The sequence below is a fragment of the Bidens hawaiensis genome, unplaced genomic scaffold (assembly GCF_021521415.1).
Source record: "Bidens hawaiensis isolate Kalapana, Puna unplaced genomic scaffold, B.hawaiensis_p1.1 tig00021180_1, whole genome shotgun sequence".
In the NCBI taxonomy this organism is placed as follows: Eukaryota; Viridiplantae; Streptophyta; class Magnoliopsida; order Asterales; family Asteraceae; genus Bidens; species Bidens hawaiensis.
The window spans coordinates 407,490-434,780 of NW_027493274.1; the positions used below are offsets into that span (position 1 = coordinate 407,490).

At 37.7% G+C, this 27,291-nt stretch overlaps 1 protein-coding gene and 2 pseudogenes across 2 annotated transcripts; 2 read left to right on the plus strand and 1 right to left on the minus strand.

Annotated features, from left to right (window-relative positions):
• Nucleotides 1–741: 741 nt before the first annotated feature.
• LOC143562876 (subtilisin-like protease SBT1.7 pseudogene) lies at nucleotides 742–3,463 on the plus strand (annotated as a pseudogene).
• Nucleotides 3,464–4,670: 1,207 nt separating this feature from the next.
• Nucleotides 4,671–6,800, plus strand: LOC143562877 (uncharacterized; annotated as a pseudogene). The gene is made up of 5 exons (XR_013140570.1): nucleotides 4,671–5,032; nucleotides 5,128–5,239; nucleotides 5,328–5,812; nucleotides 5,906–6,080; nucleotides 6,567–6,800. The product of XR_013140570.1 is annotated as an uncharacterized LOC143562877 (transcript).
• Nucleotides 6,801–6,805: 5 nt separating this feature from the next.
• Nucleotides 6,806–9,549, minus strand: LOC143562878 (pyrroline-5-carboxylate reductase-like). Its single transcript, XM_077050562.1, has 7 exons — nucleotides 9,202–9,549; nucleotides 7,981–8,029; nucleotides 7,743–7,834; nucleotides 7,570–7,642; nucleotides 7,376–7,496; nucleotides 7,200–7,305; nucleotides 6,806–7,113 (listed from the first exon to the last, which is right to left on the minus strand). The coding sequence occupies exons 1-7, from the start codon at nucleotides 9,397–9,399 to the stop codon at nucleotides 6,925–6,927; spliced, it is 828 nt and encodes a 275-aa protein (XP_076906677.1). The 5' UTR covers nucleotides 9,400–9,549; the 3' UTR covers nucleotides 6,806–6,924.
• Nucleotides 9,550–27,291: the final 17,742 nt, after the last annotated feature.

Here is a 27,291-nt window from a genome sequence, read left to right on the forward strand (position 1 = left end):
ATGGTTGTAAAGTAAAAAGACTAACATGTCACATGATAAAGAAAATTGTTTATATATAATTTACCTTTTTGTACTTGAGATGCGTAGAGTGTTTCAAAGTGCGCATGGATCCGTTGGGTGCAATGTCCCCAAAATCACTCAAAGCATCCACAACGAAACATTTTAAAGAAGAGAGGGAATGATGTAGATGAAAGAGAAAGGAAGCCATGGCGTTCTATGAAAAAGAATAAAACCTAACGGATATGGTCCTTCTTAGAAAGATAACCTCTAACCTAATTCTACTCAACTAACAAGGAAACAACTAATAGACACTCTTTAATCATCTCTATAATCTATATCTCTAGCTCATCTTTCTTTTTCTTTTGCATTAATCTCAAACACCAACTTTCTCAAGTGACTCGTCACTCGTTTCACCATTAGATTTCTCGATTCACTGCTAATTAACATTTTCACATGTAAACATTAAGATTGCATCCTACAAATTCCTAAATTGTCCTAAAAGTTCAAATCAAACGTCACCAACTTAGCATAAACACTTAGCATAAACATCGTAAAACAAACAAGTGACATGTCTTATAGTTATATACAATTAATTACTCGTTACAACATATAAACAATCTTAGTATTTGAAAACAAAAAACACAAGCAGTATATTTATCACTGACACCCAATGAAATCGAACTAAAACGTTGTAAACCACTTACGTTGTTTTCATCAAATTTAATTGCACACTAAAACAATTTTTTTTTAAATTTCATTGGGTTGCCATCACTCTAATACTAACCACATATGAAGAGTTAGATTCCTTTTTGATGACTTTTTAGCACACACCATTAATTAAGAGTCCAGTCACTTGGCCCACTCACTTCAAATCCATGATAATAACAACTTATATTGCATTATTATTATTTATTACCCCACAATATATATATTAGCACTTAACAACAGCTAATACCATTATCATTTCATAATCACAATCATCCAGTCTTAATCTCTTATGTTCACCACTAGTTTCAAAAACACCCAAAACACTTTGAGAACATGAAGCCAAATAATATGGTCCTGATGGCGGTAACCTTGGCGGTTTGCTACTGTTATGTGGCGGCTAGCCGCCACAAAACATATATAGTTCACATGGACAAAACTGTTAAACCATCCGTGTTTCCTGACCACGTGGAATGGTACGAAACGTCCATGAGATCAGTATCCAAGTCCACACGTATGTTGTATACTTACGACAACGTTATGCACGGGTTTTCCACACGGCTGACAGTTGAGGAAGCGAGTTTACTTGAAAAACAGCCCGGGATTATTTCGGTTCAAGAAGAGGTGATATACGAGCTTCATACAACTCGGTCACCCGAGTTTCTCGGGCTAGAAAGAAATGACATCATGCTTTCTGGCTCGGGATCGGGTGGTGATATCATCGTTGGAGTTGTGGACACGGGTGTGTGGCCCGGAAGTAAGAGCTTAGACGATACGGGTTTTGGAGCGGTTCCAGTTTCGTGGAAAGGCGAGTGCGAGAGTGGGACGGGGTTTAACGTGACGAGCTGTAATAAGAAGTTAATCGGTGCACGGTCTTTTTCAAACGCATATGAAGCCGCTTACGGGCCAATTGATGAAAGTAACGAGTCGAATTCACCGAGGGATGATGATGGACACGGGACACATACTTCCACTACAGCAGCGGGGTCTGCGGTCACTGGGGCAAGTCTTTTCGGGTTTGCAAAAGGGAAGGCGCGAGGGATGGCCCCACGTGCCAGGCTGGCCGTTTATAAAGCGTGCTGGCTTGGAGGGTGTTTTGGTAGTGACATATTAGCTGCAATGGAGAAGGCAATTATAGATGGTGTGAATGTATTATCACTCTCGATAGGTGGTTCGGTTTCTGATTATCCGAATGATGTTGTGGCTTACGGAGCATTTAAAGCGGTATCACACGGGATATTCGTGTCATGCTCTGCTGGTAACAGCGGGCCCACACCTCAAAGCCTGTCAAATGTTGCCCCGTGGATCGCTACAGTAGGAGCGGGAACTCTGGACCGTGATTTCCCGGCTTATGTTACACTTGGGAACGGGAAGAAGTTATCTGGTGTGTCACTTTACAGTGGAAAACCGTTACCCGATTCAATGATTCCACTCGTGTTTGCTGGTAATGTTAGTAACACGACAACAGGCCGTCTATGTGTACCGGGCTCGTTGCCACGAGGACGTGTTACTGGGAAAATTGTGATGTGTGAACGCGGGTTGAATTCCCGGGTGCAAAAAGGGATGGTGGTGAAGGCGGCTGGTGGTGTCGGGATGATATTAGCCAACACCGATACATACGGTGAAGAGCTGGTAGCTGACACCCATCTCATACCGAGCAGTACCGTAGGTCAAAGAGCTGGTAATGAAATAATAAAATACATCGTCTTGGATCCTAATCCAACGGCCACGATTACATCCGGAGAAACTCAATTAGGCATCCAACCGTCACCGGTAGTTGCAGCATTCAGTTCCCGAGGTCCGAACCCAGTCACACCAGAAATACTCAAACCCGATTTCATAGCACCAGGAGTGAATATCTTAGCTGGTTGGACCGAAAAAATCGGTCCCACGGGGTTAACCGAAGACACACGGCGCGTAGAGTTTAACATCGTGTCAGGAACGTCAATGTCCTGCCCCCACGTAACCGGGCTAGCTGCACTACTCAAAGAAGCTCACCCAGAATGGAGCCCTGCAGCTATAAAGTCAGCACTTATGACCACAGCATATAGCACGTACAAAACCGGTGAACCGTTGAAGGATGTTGCAACCGGGATGCGGTCAACACCGTTTGACCACGGTGCAGGACACGTGGACCCCGTTTCCGCCCTTGATCCGGGTCTTGTATATGATGCCACCCCCGACGATTACCTAAACTTCCTTTGTGCATTAAACTACAGTTCGAACGCTATTAAAATGTTTGCGGGTGGAAGTGCCACGTGTACAACAGGAAAGAAATATAGAGTACAAGATCTTAACTACCCGTCATTTTCAGTTCCTTTGATGACGGCTTCAGGGGAAGGCGGCGGAAGCAGTGCAGCAGTTAATACTGTCAAGTACACAAGAACTTTGACAAATGTGGGCCCGGCTGGAACTTACAAGGTTTGGATATGGTCAGATACACGGGCGGTGAAGATCAAAGTTGAGCCAGCAGAGCTAACGTTTACTGAGGAAAACGAGAAAAAGGTGTACACGGTGACGTTTACTGCTAGTTCTATGGAATCGGGGACTACTGGTTTCGGTCGTTTGGTATGGTCGGGTGGGAAATATGTTGTAAGTAGTCCTATAGCTTTTAGTTGGGTGTGATTACTGTAAAGAATATGTAAATTATTTACTGTCATTGCACTAATCTGTAGCATTATCTTCTTGGTATACAAGTAAAGAAGATTAAATCAAATAAGATTTATATATGATAATGGACAATACTTGTTTATTATATCAGTGACATAATGGTTCCACTAAAATGGGCTTTGCAACAAAGTGATCCTCATCAACACTTTATTCATCAATTATTTGGGAGATAAGAAAACAACAATAATATAAAATATTGTATCTATCTATAGTGCACATCTATATCAGTACCTAAAGATGTTATCATGTTAAACACAAGATGCAAACAGATTTAAGGGTCTAATTGGGGTTTGTACCTTTTTCAATATTAATTAAATAAGATGATTTTGAATTGTCAGAATCCATTTTTCTTTGTAATTGCACAACTCAACTTTAATAATTCAATCTTAAACAGTGGCTATTGATAATTTAAATCGATTATAATTGACGACGACAATTAGTTTAGAATGATGGTGAAGTAATATAATATTATTACCACTAGCGGTTGGGATTGGGAGCCAGAACCCATGGCGGATTAGAAGGTAACTGACATCGAGGAAGATGAGATTCACCACGTCTGTGGGAGCCAGAACTCATACTCAAGTTTTAACTTTAAAAAACACTTCAATTTTGAAATTGCCCTTTTATTGCCAACAAGTTAAGAGACCCGCGCAACTCGAACTAGATTTGCAAAGGAAAACTCACGTCAGCGCCGGTTACGTTATCGGAAAACCTTTAAACCAGTGCATTGCTGGTATCTTTGGGTCTCTTGTCCCCGAAGCTATTACGTTTCTAAAAAAAGTTCAGCGGCTCTTGCATTATAACTTATCGACGCCAAAGAACAATAACTTTGTTTTCAGTATGATCGGTTTTGTCATTCTAAATGGGGCGGCGGCGCAACTTGTTGCTCGTTTACCCAACTCTCTATTGTAATTGAATCATTTTGTTCAGTATATGAATGATACTTGCATTCGGTTATAGTATATTTAATATTTCCCTGTCTTATCGAATTTAAGTCATTATGTCTTTGACGGTCAGCTAGTTTTCCTTTAAGGGTTCTCTTCTGATAGGTTCTAATTCTAAGCTCGAATCTATAAAGTGTCAAACCAGTAGTGAATGATTGAAATTACGTCTTAAAACTCTAATTCTTTAATGGTTAAAAATATACAATATTAGGATTAGTATATTATTACAGTCAACGTATTTCAGTCTCATACTACCCTAATAATAATTCAACAATTTGGACCGCATTTATTTTGTTATTATTATTCTTATCTCTCGAGTTACTCGGTTTGACCGAGCACCTCACGACGACAACGACTCGGTAACCTCCCCGGAAACCCGGTGGACCCTCACACCACCACCACCGGTACCTTCATAAATAAAAACTACCACTTTCCCAATTCTTCTTCTTTCTTCTTTATCTTCAATTCATTGCCTAAAAAATAAAAAAACTAACCACCTTAATATTAATATTTCCATAAACACACGGCACACGATCTATTCAGTTACAATATTTTGTCTAGTGATCTATTCCAATATAACCCATTCATTCATTCATTCTCAGCTAGGGTTTCTTTATTATTATTATTATTATTATTATGGCGTCTCATTTTGAACAGTGGGAGAAAGATCCATTCTTTCCGGCAGCCGAAGAAGTTCAGGAATCAGCCGACAGGTATCTCATTTTGGGTTTACTTTTACAGTTTTACCAGATCTGTGTTTGATTAATAGTTACTGAAACGGTGAACCCATTTAATTGTCTGATTCAAGGATGGAATCAACGTATAGAACATTGATTCACGCATTGAAAGAACCATCTGTCTGGAAAACAGAAGAGCTTCGAAGGGATTTACGCACCGCCCTCGGCACGGCTAAATGGCAGGTAACTGGTTCGATATGTATAATAATAAGTTTGTGATGGTTTTAGTTGTTTAATTTGTTAATTGTTAATTGTTAATAAATGTTTGCAGTTGGAAGAGTTTGAAAAGGCGGTTAATCATAGTTATAGTAAGTTATCTTGTAACGATACGAAAACGCGACACCGGCGATGGAGAGCCAAATTTCGAAGGTTGAAAAGTGTTTAAACGAGACGGTAACGACACAAAAGTCGCCTCGGCCGTGGGTGCGGTTAGATGAGGGAGAAAGCAGAGAACTTGCATTGTTTCTTTCGGGAGAATCTGCGGGAGATGTTGTTGAAAGGTTAAAGTGTGAGAACAAGGTTTCTAAGCATAGAAGGACGGCAAGTGCTGGTGCTGATATTGGTGCTTGGAACATTGAGGTTGCTGATGATGTTTCGGTTGGTGAAAAGACGGAACTGCCCCCTCGGAAGACGCCGAATTTTTCAGGGTTTTTGAATACGTTGGAGTTTGCGTCAAAGTTACAGTGGCCAAAGAACGGTTACAGGAAATTGAAGGTGGTTGATCATAAATTGCCCGAGACTCAGCCTGTGAGCACAGTACGTCTTTAATTCAAATATGAAATGCAGTTGTGTTATTTATTTGTTTAAAATGTTGCATTTATACGAATAATGTTTTGTTTTTGTTGACAGGGTTGTTATGAAAGGAACAAGAGTTGTCTTGAGAGTGACGATGATTGTTACCAGAAGCAGCTTTGTGGGTGGTATGGTGCTATACAAAGACAGCTTCAAAGATCGCAGTATTACGTGCAGTATAATCGTCCTATTCAAATGATATTTTGGGTGCTTGCTCTAATATTCTTGTTTGGTAAGTTTGCTTTCCTTAAATATAAATGAAGTGTTATGATCATAAATATGGATAGTGCCGAACAGTTGATAAACATTGATGAATTTAGGGTAATAACTAATAAGAAGTAAATATGTTTTTGGAACTCGCTTGCGAACACCAAATCTTTGTTGGATTTAGGATAATAAGTAGCAGTCATATAGGCAGATGAGATTAATTATGTCGTATAGTACACTGTGATGAAAATTTTGAATCCTAGTTCATTTCTCTCATGTCATGATCTACGGTTCATAGGAGCAGGAGGTTTCCTGTGCATAAAATGTAGTTCATATTCTTTCATTTCTCTTATAGGTTATAACCCTTAAAAATGACTAATACTGACATATGTTGCTAAATGGTTTGATCACTGAATTCTATATCTATGCTCCATTTGTCTAATAGAAAAAATTAAAATGGCTACTGTATTATTAGCTATTTCTCTCATATATTATTTCTATTTTATTGCAGCATTTGTTATGCTTGTGATCTGAACGAAGCGCTGGTCAAATTCATCAGCATAGTTAGCTGCACCAGCAATTAAGAACTATAATTTGCAGAAACGAATTGCGCTAAATTTCTTGTGTCTCTACGGGTGGTCAGGCTGTGAGATAAGCTTGAGCTCTATGCCCCCATTTTAGATACAGAATTGTACAGATCAATGTTATTTTTTTTATTGTCATGTAACGTTAAATTTGTACCACTTGGAAACAGTACACAAAAACTAAAGATAACCGCTCCTTATTGTCTGAAACAGCATAATTCAACTACTACAAATACACTGATATTCTCAAACCGTTTAATGTACGTAAAAAAATGTATAAAAAAACTAATTCTGAGAAAGCTCACGGCTGCGTTTTGCAGCAGCCACAACCGCATTCATTAATATCCCACGAAAACCCGACTTCTCCAGCTCATGAACTCCAGCTATGGTGGTTCCGCCTGGTGAAGTAACATCATCTTTAAGCTGACCTGGATGCTTCCCTGTCTGACTAGCCATAGATGCTGCTCCCAGAACCTAAAACAACCAAACCTTTCGCAATCATTCACTGTTTTGCTTTTATTTTTTTTTTAAATGAACAAAATGTGTGACAAAAAACATACAGTTTGAGAGGCCAAACCAAGTGCAAGTTCCCTTGGTAAACCTGCAGCTACAGCTCCATCAGCCAAAGCTTCAATTACCAAAAATATATATGCTGGACCACTCCCACTGTAATTATTATAAACTCAGGTTAAATAATCAGATTATACTTTAGGTGTTATAGAAGTTAAAAACGTACCTCAAGCCGGTGACGGCATCAAACTGTTTCTCATCGGCTTTCCAAATCTTACCAACTGCTCCAAATAAGTTGGCTATTATTTCACCATCTTCTTGGGTTGCACCTGCTCCCAAACTCATAACTGCAAAGCAAACTATGTTTTAGACAAAAAAAAAAGCTAAAAAACTGTATATAAAGATAAAAAAAACTCATACCAGATGCTCCTTCACCTACAGCAGCAGGGGTATTTGGCATTACCCTGATGAAGCGATCATGTCCAGCCCACTCCTGCATAATACAAAATAGGATATGTCATCATAAAATAAGCAAATATTTGATCCTAACTTCAATAACGGTGAAATCACAAGAACAAAAACAGTAATCGAACCTGAAGGTCTTTCAATTTGATACCAGCAGCTACTGAGACCAAAAGCTTTTTCTTAGATAGAAGTGGTTTCAGCTGCGAAATAGCATCTTTCACTGCAACATAAGTATCAACAAATTAAGCACTTGGCATCTATGAGGTACTTGACTATATGTCTATATGCAATATTATTTAGCACTAGAATTGCTATATAACAAAACAAATTTTATTTTTTTTAAAGGCGTAAAAATAAGGGAAATACCAACTTGTGGCTTGACAGAGAAAATCACCACATCACAGCTTTCAACAACCTGAAAAGGATGTACAAACACTGAATCAATAAAAACTCAAAAATTTGTACACAATTACACAAAAATTTGTACACAATTACACATACATAGAGCTTTAAAAGCCTGATAAAAAAGTTCAATTCAAGTTCTTATAAACTAGACTCGCCAGACATCACATGTTTTCAGATCATATTTATACTTGAACTCAAACTCAAACTCAAACTCCATAAGTTTCACTAGCTAGAGATCTTGAACTATTCGTTAAAGGTGAATCTCATATATCACAAAAGTTGCAACTTACTGACTACAGATCAATAACGGCTATGTAACTTTCAAGAATTTGTCAACCAAATCAATAAGGGCTATGTAAATATTCACAAATTGTAAAATCACTAAGTGTATCCTTTATATCCTTTAATGAAATATGAACATGCGAAACTTTTTTTCATCCTTTAAGGCAATGTTGTAAAAGTAGGTATACAAGGCCGTTTAGGTGGTGAGTTTATGCAAATTCAGTTAGTTTCCGCCACGTTCGTTACAGTATCGAAACTAATGCGATGAGTCTTCGCGAATTCGGTTGGTTTCCGTAACGTTCGTTACGATACCATAACAAAAAAAAAAAAAAACCCGAGTACTCGCTTCAGTGTAAGGCGCCGATGCGAGTTTCTTTAACTCCGCCTAGTTACTAAGAATCGATCAAAGTTGGTCAACTTCGGCCCGAATCACATCTAGTCGGTCAACTTGGGCCGATTTTGACTTATAAAATCAAAACATAATTCGTATTTATGTAATATTAAAGAAAAAATATCATTTTTTTTAATTAATGATTAGCAATTTTTATAATAATTTAGTATTTAAAAATGAATTTCTTTTATTTATATTGATATTCACTTATTTTGTTATAAATATTAATAAACTTATGATATTTGACATATATATAATCTTCAAAAATTAATTTGCTTTATATTTACCATTTCCAAGTACACTCCGAAACACCAACTCCCCAGTCAGCCGCCTTGAATCAATTGAATTCCAGCAAATTAAATAAAAGTCGATTTCTAAATTTTTTCTCATCACTAAGTTCCAATATTAAGTTAATCAATGACCCCTACCCATTTTAATCTAATCAACCATATGTTCCTAATTAACATGCACATTATTATATGAATATCACAGTTACGAAAAAAACAAACCTGATCGTTGTGTTCTTTAACATCCACACCAATGGACTCAAAAGCGGCACGACGAGCACCCTTATGAGCAGTGTAAATACGAGAAGCGGGAAGAACACCAGATTTGACGACACCTTTGGCTATGCTCTCGGCCATTTTACCGGCTCCGATGAACCCTACCTTGTACGTGTCGGCCGGAATAGGTTGTACGGCAGACATCGTTGTTGAATCCGAATGAACACGTGTACCTAACAGCCGATCGAAATTTGAAATAGAAAGTAGGATGGATGAATGAATGACTTGTTCAGTAGTAGCAACTAAATGATCGGAGGATGACTAGTAACCTACTTATTACTGATTGAGGATGGATAGCTATTTCTACATGGGCCGGGCCGGGCCGGGCTGGCTAGTCCAGTTTACTTTACGTGTGAGATTTAAACACATTGATTTATGGATGAGATGAGATTATCAATGATTCAATCTTATCTATATTTTTATTTGTGATAATAACTAAGGGTGTGTTTAAAACCCAAACAAAAACTGAAATTAAACTTCGGTTTTTGGATTTTTCAGTTTTGGTTTCGATTTTCTTATTTAAGCTTACTAATTTTATTCCAAAAAAAGGATAAGTAATTAACGAAATTATTAATACGAAATTAATGTAATATTTTAATTCAAAGTTATTATTTTATATTTTATTTTTAATTACTATTACCACTATTCTTATCTATTTTTTTTATTTTGAACGACCAACAAACATAGAATGTCTAGGTAATTCACACGGGGTGATCCAATGACAAAATGTCACCGTCAGCTGGCCCAACCCAGCCGTAAGGAGCCCTTAAGCGCCTCTAAGTTATCTCCAGTTTCGGGGGAAATCCACCAGAAGGCCTACTGGTGATAAAACCCGGACGCACTCATGATCGAATTGGAAATCACAAATATCACAGTTTTTCTTCATTGAGCCACTCATATCCCTTCCAAAGTGTTGTAAGTGGGGATGGAACTTGAGTCTTCATTGAGAAACTCAAGATTCCTATCACTACATCACATTGGAAATGACACTGTTCTTATCTATCTACTTATTATCTATACTCTCTAATAAAATGATACAAGTTTTGTCACTTGTCATTTCTACATTAAACCTCACCCCTTTTAACAAATTTATAATAATAAAATAATAGTTACTATTATTAAAATTTATGCTTCAAAATTTGTTAATTTAATATTTACTTCTTATTTTTTTCTCAAACATTTGATATTTATAATTATCTTTTTTTTAAGTTGTTTTAAAAACTATTGTACAACGAATGTATTAATAGTGTTTAACGGGTTTATTGTTTCTTGTATACTGATTATTTATTAAATATTGTATTTTCAAGAATTACTCGTGTAGTACACGGACCTCAAACTAGTTATTTATTGTTATTATTATTTTTAATATTACCTACGTATTTATTGCATTTATCTAACCTTCGGCTGCTACCTAAAGGTCTAGCGTTGAACTTGTGTTTTGTTTTTTGGTTTCATACATATGGTTTTGAATCTGGGTGTCTCTTTGAAAGCAACCTCTTTATTCTTTGGGATAGGGGTACGGTTTGCCTACATCCCACTCTCCCCAAACGTGGCAAATAGTTTTGCAATTGACAGGATTTTTTACTGGGTATGTTTGTTTTTGTATTTTGGTTTTGGTTTTTTCATTGGATTCGACATTTTCAAAAATAACCCATGTTTTAAAAAAATGCACTTTAGATCTCTGAACTTTATTTGTAATTAAAACTTTTGCGGAAACATTCATATAATACAAAACCATTCGAAGCCATAAACCATCCAGGTCATTACAAAACATAAACATGATTTACGTCTAAACATTTCAAAAGCATAGTAATTAATCTTCTTCATCATATGCCAATTTGTTCTTCATTAACCATGTGTCGAGCCACCTAAGCTCAAATCAAGATTATGATTTGAAGAAACACTTTTATTACTTGAACATCTAGTTGAATTGAGCTCATTCTCATATATACTTGGATCAAAATCTGTATCACCAGTTTCTCCATTACATTCAATAACAGATTTATCATATGCCCTGGCTGCTTCAACTTTTGTATCAAACATACCACGATACACATGTCTTTTTCCTTCGCCTAAACGTTATTCCGTTTTAGCTTCCTATCCACCGTTTTTATGAAAAGCAACTCCTTCGAATTTTGAACTTCTTCTTGAAAATCTTGTACTTTGTCTCCTTAGTATATGCACTAACTCTTCTTGTGTTAATTTGTTTATCCGTTTAAGATTATCTTGAGTCTTCGAGGTTAAAGTTTAGGTCAGCTTCCATGCCATGAAACTTAATGGTCGTCCTATCATAAGCCCTTTATCAAGTACTTCGCTTCTTCTTTGCGTAGTGACGTGAAATAGTTGTCTTAAACAACCTTTAATGAACTAATAGATGCAAGACGATTCAAGTTCTTGCAATCTGAATCTTTTGTGAACTGCGACCACCATTTTCCCAAAAAAAAATAATTTCCGCCAAACATGACCAACAATCAATTCCTGTCAGATCAAAGTTCTCCGTGTTGTCGACAACCATACCCCTCTATTAATTTTATCAAACACCAATTCAAAATTTCAAGATCTAGGTTTTCACATTTTTTGTTAAAGAACCTTAGATCTTGAACGAACACCCAAACCTCAACCAAGTTAAATTAAACAGAGATGAAGCACTTATTAAGATGTAGGATACAAAACCCTTAACTCAGATATTTCAACCAACATCATATGATACGTAAACCCGATCTGGTCTGGTTCGGTTTTGGAACAACATGAAAGAGACGAGGGTTGTGAGATGATGATGACTTTAAGATGTAAATGATATGGTTATGCAAACTTGAAACGTGGATGGTGATAACTTTAGGTTAAAAATTGGTTTTCTTAAGAGAAGAGGAGAGAAATGTGAGTTTAGACATAGAAAGATAAATATGAAGAAAAGGAGATTGAAATTTTTTTTAGTGTTCAAAGAGACCATGAAGTGAATAGTGTCTTTTTTATAGGGAGCACTTTGCCTTTTAGGGTTTCATCAAGTTGGGTTCAAACGGGCTTGCTCATTGAGCTTATTACACCCAAAATGACTTTGGGTCCATACAATAGCTAAACGAAGTCTATAATAAAACGTAAAACTACATTAACGAATTATCTAATACATAAGCCTTTAAAATATAGCGAAATAACGCCCAACAAACCCGTCGATTTTTATTTCGGTTTGGATTTTTCAATTTTTTCAGTTTCAGATTGATTGTTTTGGTTACTTTCACACCCCTAATAAAAACATCAAGCATACTTGGAATATGGTTAAAAATAAAAATCATATAACCAGTGTATTATGTAAGGCATTGGATGATATATTTGAATTATGCATTTAATGTCAGTGTGAGGTTAATTTGATAGACATGCAAAATCTTAATTGAGTTATTTATAAAAAATAAGAATGTGTATGTATGTTTATGTTGTGAAATTGTACTTCAAAATAGATCAACGCCCTTTTAATTTTATAGGTAGTAAACTATCACAACTTAACTTCAAACAATGTAACGTTTTCGAAAGAATTATCAATTGGCTTTAAAACATTTCGCGGTTAATTCTGGAGACTGATTACTATTGATGATTTGCTTCGCCAACAATGAATTAGTTATTGATAACTCGTTTACCGGTGATTGCACAAGTGATGCTGATTCTATTGCTACTAATCACACTGTCATTTTTATCATACAATTAATGCTCATGGTTCAGTTTCTACTTATGGTACTCAACTAAGAGGCAATTACGTTCTAGAGACTCTCAACTATGGTAATCTATTTTCAGTTCACCAAGGGACTCAACACCCCGGCCCCTCGAGCGGCTCTTTCCGTTGGACCCTACGAGGACCGCTTCTAATTGGATCTTGCAAGGGGCACTGTCCATTGAACCTCGAACGTTCTAGGTGCCAATAAAGAAGTTTATTCTCAAACAAGTATACACCGACATTTGCTAACTTGTAGACTTGTGTATTCGAATTTTTCTTCGGCCTTAAGTAAATCTCAATTTACTAATATGATTTGTTTTAATGATCCTAAAAATCACCAAACAAACATGACATGGCTTGTGTAACTCGCTTATCTAAGCATTTTGACGTGTAAAAATGGGATGACAAGTTGTAAATGGGTAAACAAGACAAGTAATAATAGGATGGTAATTGTGGATGTTTCAACAAGAGTTCTTCCAAAGCCATCTAGGCTAAGGATTAATGAAAGCATGATACGGTTTATTTGAGAGAATCGATAATCTCTTAAGAACACAAGATAAAGAAGAATGACTGATAAATTTCTCTTGTTCATTATGCAAAATCACAAAACATTAAATAGAGAAAAAAAAAGACAAATCCTAACATAACTCAAAAACAAATTTTAAAAACTAAACGATAAGAACTTTAAATAATTGATGTATTTAGTTGGTTATTCTCCTTTTACTTTAGCGTGTTTGGAGAATCAGCACGTGTTCATTCCATTTGCCTTCGACACTTTTGGATCCCTAGCTCCCGAGGCGGTTCGCTTCTTGGAGCGAGTGCAGAAGGTGGTCCACAGTGACTCGCAGAGCCCGAGGAACCAAGGATTTATATTTAGTAGAATATGCTTTGCGATTCAAAAGGGGGTAGCGGTGCAGCTTGTTGCTCGCTACCCATTATCCAGATGTAGCTCGGTTTGTGTTAAGGTGCAATTGTAATATTAATATACATTTAGCGTACAAAAAGGCTTTTTAAATTTCAATCTCCTTTTTAATTTGGTTTGGATGGGCCGGGCTGCAGCTAGCATGGACCGGGCTGCTCTTAGCATAGACTTAAAAAATATGAATTTGTTATGTTTAGTTACATTGTAAAACTGATAGATTCGACCCGTTTATATAACTCAACCTGAATACAACTAATAATAACATACTGGATTGATCAACCATTTATAACAAAACAAGAAATTTAATTATTTCTGTTGGATTATAACCACTAGCCCATGGCCATGGAGCGTATGTGGGAGATGAAAGAACTGATTGTGATAGGGGAGGAAAGAGAAATGAGAACAGCCCATGATGAAGGAGGGAAAACAGAGAGGTTTTGGGAGGTAGATTGGACATGCTACGTTAAGCCAGTTTGTGACCAGGCGAGCTAATTGTGCTATTAGTCTTTAGTTTTAATAGTTTCTTTTAAGACAAGTATTACTAAAAAGGGCACTTTAGGACATGGGTCACAATTATAATAAAAAATATTAAATAAAACAATTAAAGATAGTGTTTTTTTACATTTGGAAAATCGTAGTACATATACCGTATAGGCGTATACAAATCTACACAAGAATAATACAAAATATAACATATATACAGATCTTGGTTCATACTGATGAGGACCATAACTTGTCCTCCAATAGTTAATTCTTTGAGACGAGTTCAACCCACACTGGAACCGCGTTTGCATCGTCTAGCTCGTGTTGACTGAGACCCACCCTAACATCACCTCCGAGTCATGTCTTCTCATACGGTCTATGGACGGAACTTTTAAGGCACGAGGAGAGGTCTCGGCCCCCTGTTTTTGGACTCATAACTTTTAAATATAGCACATATATTTTCAATAAACATAGCATATATATTTCCAATAGTATTTTTGAGCTTAAAAGTGGTAATATATGAGTTTTGATAACTCATACCAAACCAACTTAAAGAAGTAATTATATTTTATTGGATTTATGATTTTAATTTAATGAAAAATATTTGTTTATTTTATGTGTAATAACTTTATTTTAATTTTTATACTTTTGGTCCCTCCTAGTTAACTGCTTAAGTTCCACCACTGATACAGTCATTTGCTTGGTGAACCCGTCTTGATCGCCCGAAACCATTTGCACCTTCTTAGTTGTAAGACTGAACAAACTGTAGTTCCAGTTGTGCCCGAGGATATTTGTTATACAGAGATCCCTTAAAACAGATTCCGGGCTACCTCCGCGAGCCTGTATGTTTCCCAGGGTATATCATCCGAAACAGTAAACTGAGGATTACCCTAGCACCCGAATATCATGATCGAGAAAGTTAGAACTGAACCAACCAAGTTCTGGTTTGATGTGTGTGTGGCATCGCATAACCATAGTGTGTGTGTCATGATTGATATGGTTGTTATGTGTCTTTTGAGTTGTTCCATATCTCTTTTATCTATAACAAGTTTAGTGATGAGTCATCTCGACACTTGTCAACACAAGACATATTCACACGACACGTGGGTGATAACTCATTACCGACAAGTGACGAACACGCTTGTCGCACACATGAGTCTGGCAACTCACACCTCGACACATGTACTTACAAGTATGACACATGTCTTACTACATGGTCCCTGTCACACCCCCATCTTAGGGCCTGGGCGTGTGACCACAAGTTGGTACCAGTTTTGTAAATAAATCAGAGTTGCGGTTTAATTTTAGCGGAAGTCTTTAATAAAACATTATTATATTGAAAACTTAGTAAAAACTCGGGTTAAATACCCGTTTGATATTTCAAATACATTTCTTTATAAAACATAACTCCTTTTATATTATTTTCAAATAAAATATCTGAGCCACCAGATAGCATATAATGACTATAACTTCAATCTTCTTATTCCTTCTTGCTTGTCTGTTCTAACCTTTCTTGTTTTCCTGTAACATGGGTGGGAAAATACGTCAGCACAAAGCTGGTGAATAACACTGACTCTAAAAATATCTTTTCAATACCTTTGTGACTACTCATTAGGCACCCAACTAAATTGGGATCAAATTACCCTAAGTACCATGTACAATTAATTATATACACAATATCATTTCTCTGAACAGTCCCGTAGACCTTCAGAGGCATGTTGATAATATGCATGGCCTCGGGGAAATGCCGAGTCACCATGTATGAATGGATCCAGACACATGTATACTCTTAATCAGAGTGTCCGTTTCTTATTATTGTAACACAAAGTTTTAAGGATTCGTAAATTCTATGCAAATATTCTGACTCAGTATAAAAGGTTTGGGGCGTATTCACCTTTTCTGTTTATAATCAGTTTCTGATACTGATTCATGTTTTCTGATTTCTTCTTCTTGTTTTGTTACCTCGGGCCTATAGTACGAGAATAACCTTTGTATAAATAACTAGATCAGCGATCTAACTTCAGACCTTTAGTCTGTTTTGTATAGCTTTAACCTTGATAAAAACATTTATTTATTCAAAACATTTGGACCTTTAGTCCCTTTGTTTGTTTATCATTTTCATACTATGTTTCTTCTTCAAGAAGAAACATTAACTTTATATTCTTTCTATATGAATATTATATTTCTTAATCATAACTAAAATACTATTTTAACTATAACATTTGCTTAAGAAAAGTTATATAACTCTTAATCATAATCAAGGTTCGGCTATACTTCCGACTATAGACTAAGCCATTTATAATAATAATATAATAACTTAGGCAGAACCCCTTACCTCGCACGGGTATTTGGAGTTAGATATTCCTAAGTTTATATGGGCAGCACTTCTACTCTATATGCACGTTTATCGAGACATTCTTGATTAACTCTTCTTGGCATTCAAATCGAGGCAATGTTCGGTCGCCGGGTCGTGCACGTACTTCGACACGGAATGTCGGGTTTCTTGAGTGGCACACACTTCGAGGAAACACCGGGTATTTGGCACGGATTACGATGTGATATTTGTCGGGTCGGTGGCACGCAAAACGATGTTCGGCACGCAAACCGAGGTAGAGAGAGTGTAATTCTAGAGAGAGTGTGGTTGTGGGTGTGTGTGAGAATGAACCCGTAGCCCCCCTATTTATAGCAAATTTTGGATCCCATCGCGGTACGCGATGGGTCCTACTTCTCCCGTCGTCGCGTACCGCGACGGCTCCTTTCCTGAGGTCACGCCACGTGGCCTGACACGTTCTGCCACGTGTCATGCGCTGTCGCCACGTGTCACCAGAGTGTGACACGTGTCTGATGCGTCATCACGGCCCATCGCGGTACGCGATGGCCGTCTCCTTGGACTCATCGCGTAGCGCGATGGGTTCCTGGAAATTATTTTTCACTTTTGGTCCTTCATCTTTTGTAGCTTGTCACTTCTGGTTTAATTCTTGTTATCCAAAAAATACTAAGGCGGCTCTTAAAGCGGCTCGCGGCGATGCGAGCGTGCGAAGTGCAAAGTGCGCCATCAAAGCGCCAGATTGCGCCCAACGCCCTTCACCGTCGCCATCGTCCTCGTCCTCGCCCGAGCCCGTGCGCGTCGGGTGTTACGCACCCTCAGCTAGGACCACTTGGTGCATGATATTCATAAAAGAATATTACTATGGAAAATCTCTTCCTTATAAAGAGCTTCCATTTCTTTACCACTTACATGTGGGATGGATTCCATTTCCTTATTTATACCTTAGTGGAATGCTTCCACTTTCTTACATCTTCCAATGTGGGATGTAATTTCTTTCATGTAAGTAAACTTATCTTAGGAAATATTTTTATTTTCCTTATTTTTCTTATATTTCCTTATTTAATATTTTCTCATGACTTGTCTTGATATTATTTTTGATCCCTCAACTTTCCTAAGTTGTTAAATTTGGATCAAAATTTTGGGGATGTTACATCCTCCCCACCTTGAAATGAATCTCGTCCTCGAGATTCGTTGTTCTTAAGTGTGAATGGTTCTCGCTTTTCAATTGTTGATTAGATTCTATCTAATCCGGTTCTTGTTGTATAATCTGTACACAGAATAGCTAAGGTCTTTATTTTGTTGCTAACTTACATCCTTGAATGATGTAACCAGTCAATAATTCAGAATATCATTAGTAAATATAAATTGATAAACACAGTGATCAGTTGTGTTTAACTATTTACCTTACCGTTTATATTCTAAACATTTACCGTTGTTAAGTACTTTGTTGTTTTGATTCAGTCTATCGAATCTATTCCATTAATTTTGTTGCTTAGATTCAGTCTATCGAATCCATGTTTATCCTTGATCTTGATTGATGATGTTCTCTATATTCTAACAGTACCCTTGTACTTTGACTTTAATCACATTTGCTATACTTAGCGATTGTATTTCTTGAATATCTTCGAGTTCTTTTTCTTTGACTTTTTGATCAACCTTGCTAGGTATTATTCCATCGGTGGTTGAACGAATTCTTTTCGATGATATCCTGTCCTTGTATTTCTTGAATGAATTCCTTTTGATAATATTTTCTAACGTTTGGTATATCATCCTCCTAGATGATAATTTTCTCAGCATTTTCTTTGTTATAAGTTCAGATGAACTTTTCAATATGTGAACCTCTTATTTGTTCTTTAGAGGTAACGAACATAAGCATTCTTGTGTATTAACACGATCTATATGCTAATACTTCATTTATACTTAGGGAATTAAATACCCTTCTTTGATTACAAAATTTCTCGTTTGAAAACGAGTTACAATTAATATACAAAAGTTAGATAGTCTATCTTGACATTTCCTTGATGTGATCTTGTCATTCATTAATCTTGATTAGCTTTTTTTTTCGGGCATTCAGTCTTAAAGTGACCCATTTCTCCACATGTAAAACATACTCCTATCTTCTTACGACATTCTTCTATTGTGTGTCCTGCTCTCTTGCAGTATGCACAATTGTTCGTATTTTCTAGTCGACACTTTCCAGTATGTTTTCTTCCACAAGTCTTACATGCTGACTTGGAAGTAATTTTTTCCTTTCCTAACTTCTCGGAATCTTTTGGTTTCTTAATCTCTTTATCTTTCATCTTTTCTTCTTCTTGATTCCTTATCATGCTGTTGAATAAGTATCCAGCCAATTCCATAGCCGAATCAACTGTTTCTGGCATATTGGATCGTACCATGTCTCTTATTTCTCTTGGTAGTCCATATATGTAACGAGTTACTTTGTTATATTCCGGAGTTACTAGATGTGGAACCAGTCGGCAGTATTCTAGGAATTTAGTGTTATATTCCCAGAGATTTGTGCCAACAACCTTGTGATTCCATAACTCGGTTTGAATTCTATCCATTTCATGAGTTGGGCAAAAAAAATTTAATATTAGACCTTTGAATGTTTCCCAACTTAAGTTATACATCACTTCACTCCCTTTGCTCATCAACAAAGCATTCCAGCACTCATGCGCCTCTCCTTTAAACATTAAGGCAGAATATTGAATCTTCTCTTCATCAGTACACTTACTTGTTATCACTATTGTTTCCATCTCCTCAAGCCACCTCACGGTTGTGACGGCTCCTTTATTTCTGTGAAACTCCTTTGGTCCATAATACTTGAAGTCTTTGACGAACATCCACCGATTTTGAGTTTCTTTCTTTTCTTATTCTTTAATTGATTATCAGACGTAGAGCTATCATAAGTTTCTTCCTTTCTTGAAGGAACAGATTTACTTCGACTCCTCTTGTTAAATTTTGGTTTACTTTGACTTGTAGAAAAGTCCTTTATAGCTTCCTTAATCATCTTTTGAATTTCTTCTTTATATTGGGCAGGAATTTCATTATCCTTATCTTTATTCTTAATATTTTCTTCATTTTCAGTTTTCTTGGGAGGACTATTGTGTGAGTTTGCACTTTCTTCTCTTGACATACTACAATAAAATTTTAAAAGATAAGTCCAATATTCGAAGAATTCAAAACATATCTTTTATTTATCTTATTATAGTTACAAGAGTGCATATTATTTGTTACAATTATACTCTCTATAATTACTAAGGTTTTATTTCTTCCAGCGAATGACTAATTTCTTAATCTTGCTATCTTTCTTGATAGTCTCCTTTTCTTTTTCTTCCACCTCCATCTCTTCCATTGATTCTTCCTTTTGAGTGCGAACAACGTAAGAATCTTGAGTTGCCGGAATATTAAAATATTCCCGAGGATATTCTTCCGGATAAGTCATTACTTCTTCCTTTAGCGTCATTGGTTTCTTGGATCTACTTGATCCTGCTCCATATGTGTTATGATTGGGAATTATTTGAGCTAGCGGAATGTCAGAATCATAGAAATCTGAATCTTCCTCAATTTTTGTTTGACATGTACTTCCATCGCTAGATATAGGAATTGGGAGAAAAGACGTTCTCATAAATCCTTTTCCTTTACCAGATCGAAGCTTAACGGATTCTTCGCTAGATTGACGATCGGACATCTTCGCGAGGTTTAATTTTAGGGATAGGTAGACGTTCTTATCTTATTTGTTATATCTTATCCGTATTTAGTTTTGAATGATTTCTAGATACTTTTCAACTAAGTATCTTGTTTGCTTGAATCAATATTCGTATAATAAGTTTTCAAAACTTATCCTTAATCAAAGCCTAGGTATTAATTAAATACCTAATTCGCTAAAATTGATGGCTCTGATACCAACCTGTCACACCCTCATCTTAGGGCCTGGGCGTGTGACCACAAGTTAGTACCTGTGTTGTAAATAAATCAGAGTTGCGGTTTAATTTTAGCGGAAGTCTTTAATAAAACATTATTATATTGAAAACTTATTAAAAACTCGGGTTAAATACCCGTTAGATATTTCAAATACATTTCTATATAAAACATAACTCCTTTTATATTATTTTCAAATAAAATATCTGAGCCACCAGATAGCATCTAATGACTATAACTCCAATCTTCTTATTCCTTCTTGCTTGTCTGTTCTAACCTTTCTTGTTTTCCTGTAACATGGGTGGGAAAATACGTCAGCACAAAGCTGGTGAATAACGCTGACTCTAAAAATATCTTTTCAATACCTTTGTGAAACCAACAATAATACCTTTTTGACTACTCATTAGGCACCCAACTAAATTGGGATCAAATTACCCTAAGTACCATGTACAATTAATTATATACATAATATCATTTCTCTGAACAGTCCCGTAGACCTTCAGAGGCATGTTGATGATATGCATGGCCTCGGGGAAATGCTGTAAGGCCCCGTTACCGGTGCCTCACTTTAACGTCGGATTTACTCATAAACATAGTTCTACAAACCAGAGTTAATCAAAACTTTCGCGGAATATAAAACATCAACCATTCGTTACCAAACATTAAATCTTTTCTTTGATACCATAACACAAAACATTATATTTAAAACATCTTTACTTCTATCTTCAGATGTCAGTCGTTCAATCCATGCCACGTGCCCTCCTCATGCTAGCTCATTAAACATATTCACCTACGTGCATACTAAAAGTCAGCTACGCTGAGTGAGTTCTAGTTAATCAAGCAACTTATCATACAACCACTACATGCATCATATACGTATCCGAAGACACATATCCCACTATCTAACCTGCTCACCTTACCACTTATCCTCTTATTTACCCCTACTGCTTAGCCACTTTAATAACGAATAACGTTATGCCACTTTGCCACTTTAATAACGTACAACATTATGCCACTTTGCCACTTTAATAACGAAGTCACGTATAGGCTTACCCTACCACGTACTATCGTCATGCTACTAACACTCTTACTAGACTCTTGCCACTTCTAACACACTCTACCTCTACTTGTCTACATCACACTTCATATCAATACATTATTTACATAATAAGCAAGTCACATCATAGCATTCATACACACTAACAACCACTTGGCAATCACTTTCCTTGGCGATACGTGCAATATCCGAAGATCGTTCACATACCGACAAGCATTATATAATAGCTACCTCGTATAACATCTATAGCATACACTTACCGCTTAAGGTAAGTGTATTCACACTTCACATCGAGTATGCACACAACCCCAAAAACATAACAAGGAAATGGGGCTAGAAACTCACCTGATTTCGGTTACTTCTTCGGTTGCTGGTTATTCCTTCTCGAGCTGTGCGCGTCTAACTGTTAAATAAATACAATATCAATTACTGTTACTAATCATATCGTCTTTCTAGTCTCAATTATTATCCACAACGAACGGGGGTTCGGGGGCAGCGCCCCTGACAGCAGGGTTCTAGGGGCGGTAGCCCCTAGCAGGGTCCAAGGGGCAGAGCCCCTGGCTGGGGTCGAGCTGTCTTATCACATTTTCCACTAGGATTTGAAATTATTATTTTATTCATCATCTCATTCTCTATAACGAATTATGCCTAATTCGTTATCAGATCAAGTCTAATTCGTTATTTGATTCATGGCCTAATTCGTTATCCTAACATAGCGAATGGCAAGTAACGAATCACCTGATATCTTAACATGACGAATTGGACCTTGTAACGAACCAATTCTTATAACGAATTGGGCCTTAACGAACTGGTCATCTTAACGAATTGGAGTTCATTCTTCGTTAACGAATTACTTAACGAACTGATTCTAATTCGCTACCTCTTCTTTAACGAATGGACATGACGAATCAGCTTAACAAATTCATTACCCGCGCCTAGGGTTAGGTCAGAATGTCAGAGAATGTTCTATATCATCCTTACCTCGCACGCTGTCTTTCCGGCGCCGCCATGCCGGAAAACCGGGAGGTGGCCGGAAAAGCGTGTTTTACCCCATTTTTCACCGTTTTTCGTCCCGTTTAATCCAGATATGAGCTAGGGTGATCCCTAAGCTCGTCTTAGGTTCGGTTTATCCCCGAACCCACCCGGATCTCGTGACTTTAATGGTTTAACGGTGTCAGCTCGTTGTTCCGTGACTAAATCTAATGGGTTTGGGTTCAAACAACATCATACTATCATTACCTCGGGTCGGAAACCGATTCTCTTTCTTCTTCTTCTTGGTTTCGGCTAGAGAGAGAGTAGGTTGAGAGAGAGCTAAGTGTGTGTTTTGGGTGGTGTATGGAGTATGAGAAATGAATGATAATTGGGTGAATAAGGCTTTTATAATTATGGATCATGGGCTTAAGCCCATGGTCTCATCCTTCTTTCCTTCATGACCCAAGTCCATAACCCATATCCATTAACCAACACTAGCCCGACCCATACTAGCTCCTACTCTATTTATTTATTTCTCCGCTTACCCGAGTAAACTTCCCCTCTATTATTAAGTAATATAATTAACATTATCTTAGAAATTTCGGGATGTTACAAGTCTTCCCCCCTTAAAGAGGTTTCGTCCCCGAAACCTAACTTATTCCTTGTAGAAGGGATACCTCTTATATTTACACGCTTTATTGAATCGCCTTCGCATTTCTGGGTTATCCTCCTGACTTCTGACTTGCAGTCATCGAGCTGTGATCATGTGTTTTAGCTATTCTGGTAGCTTGTCCATGAGGCCCTCGATGTACCAAGTCTCGTATTCTTCCCGAGAAACTTGTTTTATATAATAACGCTAACTCCTAAGGCGACGCTTTACCATAACCAACATAATAACACAACTATTTATCATAACCAACATGCATTCAAGATAATTCATAAGTCATTCATACAAAATCACCATAAAACACAACTCATTAATAAAATCAAACATAAGAAGGAAATCATTCAAGCTTGCTAAACAAACATAGGTTCAACTGTAACATAAAACACCACTTAATAATACTAATATAAAACAACTGTGACGAGCCACTTATTCTTCTGCAACCTTCTCAGTGATCGGTAAATCTTCTTCTCACGCGTCTCCCCTTCTTCCCTCCACCGTTACAGCTTCTTTGCAATCTCTAGCTATGTGACCTGACTTACCACACTTGTAAAATTTTTGGTCCTCGGTGCATTCACGGGAGATGTGTCCCTTCCTCCCGCATCGGTAACATTGGTTTAGACCAGCCTTGCATTCTCCCAAGTGCATCTTCCCGCACACTTTGCATGTTTCTTTGTCTGCCATTTTTTGTGTCTTCCTCTCCGCAGACTCCACGACATCTGCATACCGTTTGGTTCCTTTACCTCCCTCCTCATCTTCCACTTCCACATCACCTGCCGCCAGATCATCATAAACCACTTGTGCTAAGTCAACTGCAGAGTCAAAGGTAGCAGGTTTGCTAGTCCTGACTAACGTGCGGACCTTTTGGGGTAGCCCCCTTACGTAGCACTTGATCCGTTTCGCCTCAGTGTTCACCATGTCAGGCACCAGCCTAGACATGCGGTTGAATTCAGTCGTGTACTCGCGGTGTATCATCTTGCCCGCCTTTAGATTCAGAAATTTCATCTCGGCCCTCTCAACCTCGGCATCAGCACATAACTTTTTCATCACTAACTCCTTCAGGTCATCCCACCTCATTGCCTTCATCTCTCCTCGGGTCTTCCTTTGTTCCACAGTTTCCCACCAGTACATAGCCTCATATTCAAATGACTGGGTGGCGTAACCCACTGCTTGGTCGGGATGGCACTCGCTAATTCGAATAATCTTGTCCATGGTGGTTATCCATTGGAGAGTAGCGATTGCGCCTCCCAAGCCAGTTAGTTTCGGCAGGTCACAGCCTTTGAAGGACTTATAGTTGCACCCACCTCGGCCCCTCTTTCTGTCATCAGCCTTCACAGACCTCACTACGCTCGAAGCCTCCCACTCTCCTTCATAATCTTTCCTACCATCTCCTTTCGCCCTTTCAGCAGTTCTTTCACGGTCTCTAGCAGACCTCTCCGGGTTCATGTTCTTCACAGCTGCGACTACAGCTTGAACAATGGCTGCTTGAATTGCAGGATCTAGTTGAACCCCTTCATTGTTGTTCTGGTTTCCTCCAGCTGCGCTTCCTTCATCTTCGGTGTTAGAAGCTGTTTCCACCGAAGGTCGTTGGACGCGACGAGGCCTGCCATGACGTCCAGCGCGACCTCCAGCTCTCACAATGTCTCCAGCTCCCACATTTCCTCCCTTTTCCAGCCATCGTATTCTAAAAGGGAAAACACAAACGTCATCACTCGAGGAATTATTTAGCACATGATTCGTAAGGTAAGTAGTTAATGACGTTGATCAAGTATAATTAACTATTTGCATTACTCCTCAGGTTCTACATACTTCCCTTTATGATTTCACTTGTGCTAGTTTCTACTTTTAAACAGTTAAACAATCAAACAATCAATTAATCTTTTCCCTAACGTACACATATCCCACCTTTAGCAATTAAGCTAACGTCTTTACACATTAATTAACCATATATTTTACCTTTACTGGGCTTGCTTGAGTGACACATGGCTATCTTGAATAAATAACTAGATCCTGTTTTCTGATACTGATTTCTTCTTCTTGTTTTATTACCTCGGGCCTATAGTACGAGAATAACCTTTGTATAAATAACTAGATCAGCGATCTAGCTTTAGACCTTTAGTCTGTTTTGTATAGCTTTAACCTTGATAAAAACATTTGTTTATTCAAAACATTTGGACCTTTAGTCCCTTTGTTTGTTTATCATTTTCATACTATGTTTCTTCTTCAAGAAGAAACATTAACTTTATATTCTTTCTATATGAATATTATATTTCTTAATCATAAAGAAATACTATTTTAACTATAACCTTTGCTTAAGAAAAGTTATATAACTCTTAATCATAATCAAGGTTCGGCTATACTTCCGACTATGGACTAAGCCATTTATAATAATCATATAATAACTTAGGCAGAACCCCTTACCTCGCACGAGTATTTGGAGTTAGATATTCCTAAGTTTTATGGGCAGCACTTCTACTCTATATGCGCGTTTATCGAGACATTCTTGATTAACCCTTCTTGGCACACAAATCGAGGCAATGTTCGGTCGCCGGGTCGTGCACGTACTTTGAGACGGAATGTCGGGTTTCTTGAGTGGCACGCACTTCGAGGAAACACCGGGTATTTGGCACGGATTACAATGTGATATTTGTCGGGTCGGTGGCACGCAAAACGATGTTCGGCACGCAACCGAGGTAGAGAGAGTGTAATTATAGAGAGAGAGTGGTTGTGGGTGTGTCTGAGAATGAACCCGTAGCCCCCTATTTATAGCAAATTTTGGATCCCATCGCGGTACGCGATGGGTCCCACTTCTCCCGCAGGCGGCTCTTAAAGCGGCTCGCGGCGATGCGAGCGTGCGAAGTGCAAAGTGCGCCATCAAAGCGCCACATTACGCCCAACGCCCTTCGTCGTCGCCATCGTCCTCGTCCTCGTCCTCGCCCGTGCGCGTCGGGTGCTACGCACCCTCCGCTAGGACCACTTGGTGCATGATATTCATAAAAGAATATTACTATGGAAAATCTCTTCCTTATAAAGAGCTTCCATTTTTTACCACTTTCCATGTGTGATGGATTCCATTTCCTTATTTATACCTTAGTGGAATGCTTCCACTTTCTTACATCTTCCAATGTGGGATGGAATTTCTTTCATGTAAGTAAATTTATCTTAGGAAATATTTTTATTTTTTTTATTTTTCTTATATTTCCTTATTTAATATTTTCTCATGACTTGTCTTGATTTTATTTTTGACCCCTCAACTTTCCTAAGTTGTTAAATTTGGATCAAAATTTTGGGGATGTTACAGTCCCACACCACACAAAAATATTAAAGCGGTTCTCAAGCGAGTGAAGTGCAACATGCGTCATCAAAGCTCCACATTACAACCATCGCCCTAGCCCGTACATGAGCACATGTCGAGTGCTCCGCACCCTACTAATGCCACTGAGTGTGTCTAGTCACATAAGAATATAATCTTGTAAGTTCTCCCGGTTATAAGCAACTCACAAGTTTATCATTCTACCAGCGTGTGACAAACTCATTTCCTATTTCACCAATGTTCAAGTTCTCAACTACACATTTTAAAGTATCGATATCAATATATTATTATTCGTCCAAATCTCCAACATCTACTAAGACCATCTGTAGTGGAGAGTTATGGGGCTTTATGGCCCATAACTCTGGGAAACACCGCCCCCCTTCAAGTTATGGGGTTTTTTTTTTTGCAAGTTATACACAAAACGCCTGATAATGGCACAAAAATCAAAAAAGAGCCGTTACTTTTACCTTTAAGAATTTAAAAAAAAAACAAATAAAAAAAGTTATGGAGGTTTTATGACTATGCTTGCTTTTTGTAAAAAGTCATAACTCTGACTGGGCATCACATGACGCATAACGTCTAAAGGTAGGAATTTATGACTACTCATGGTCTAAGTCAACCTGTTTTAAAAGTAGTTATTGATTAATAATGCTGGACTATGCTTAGAAGTAA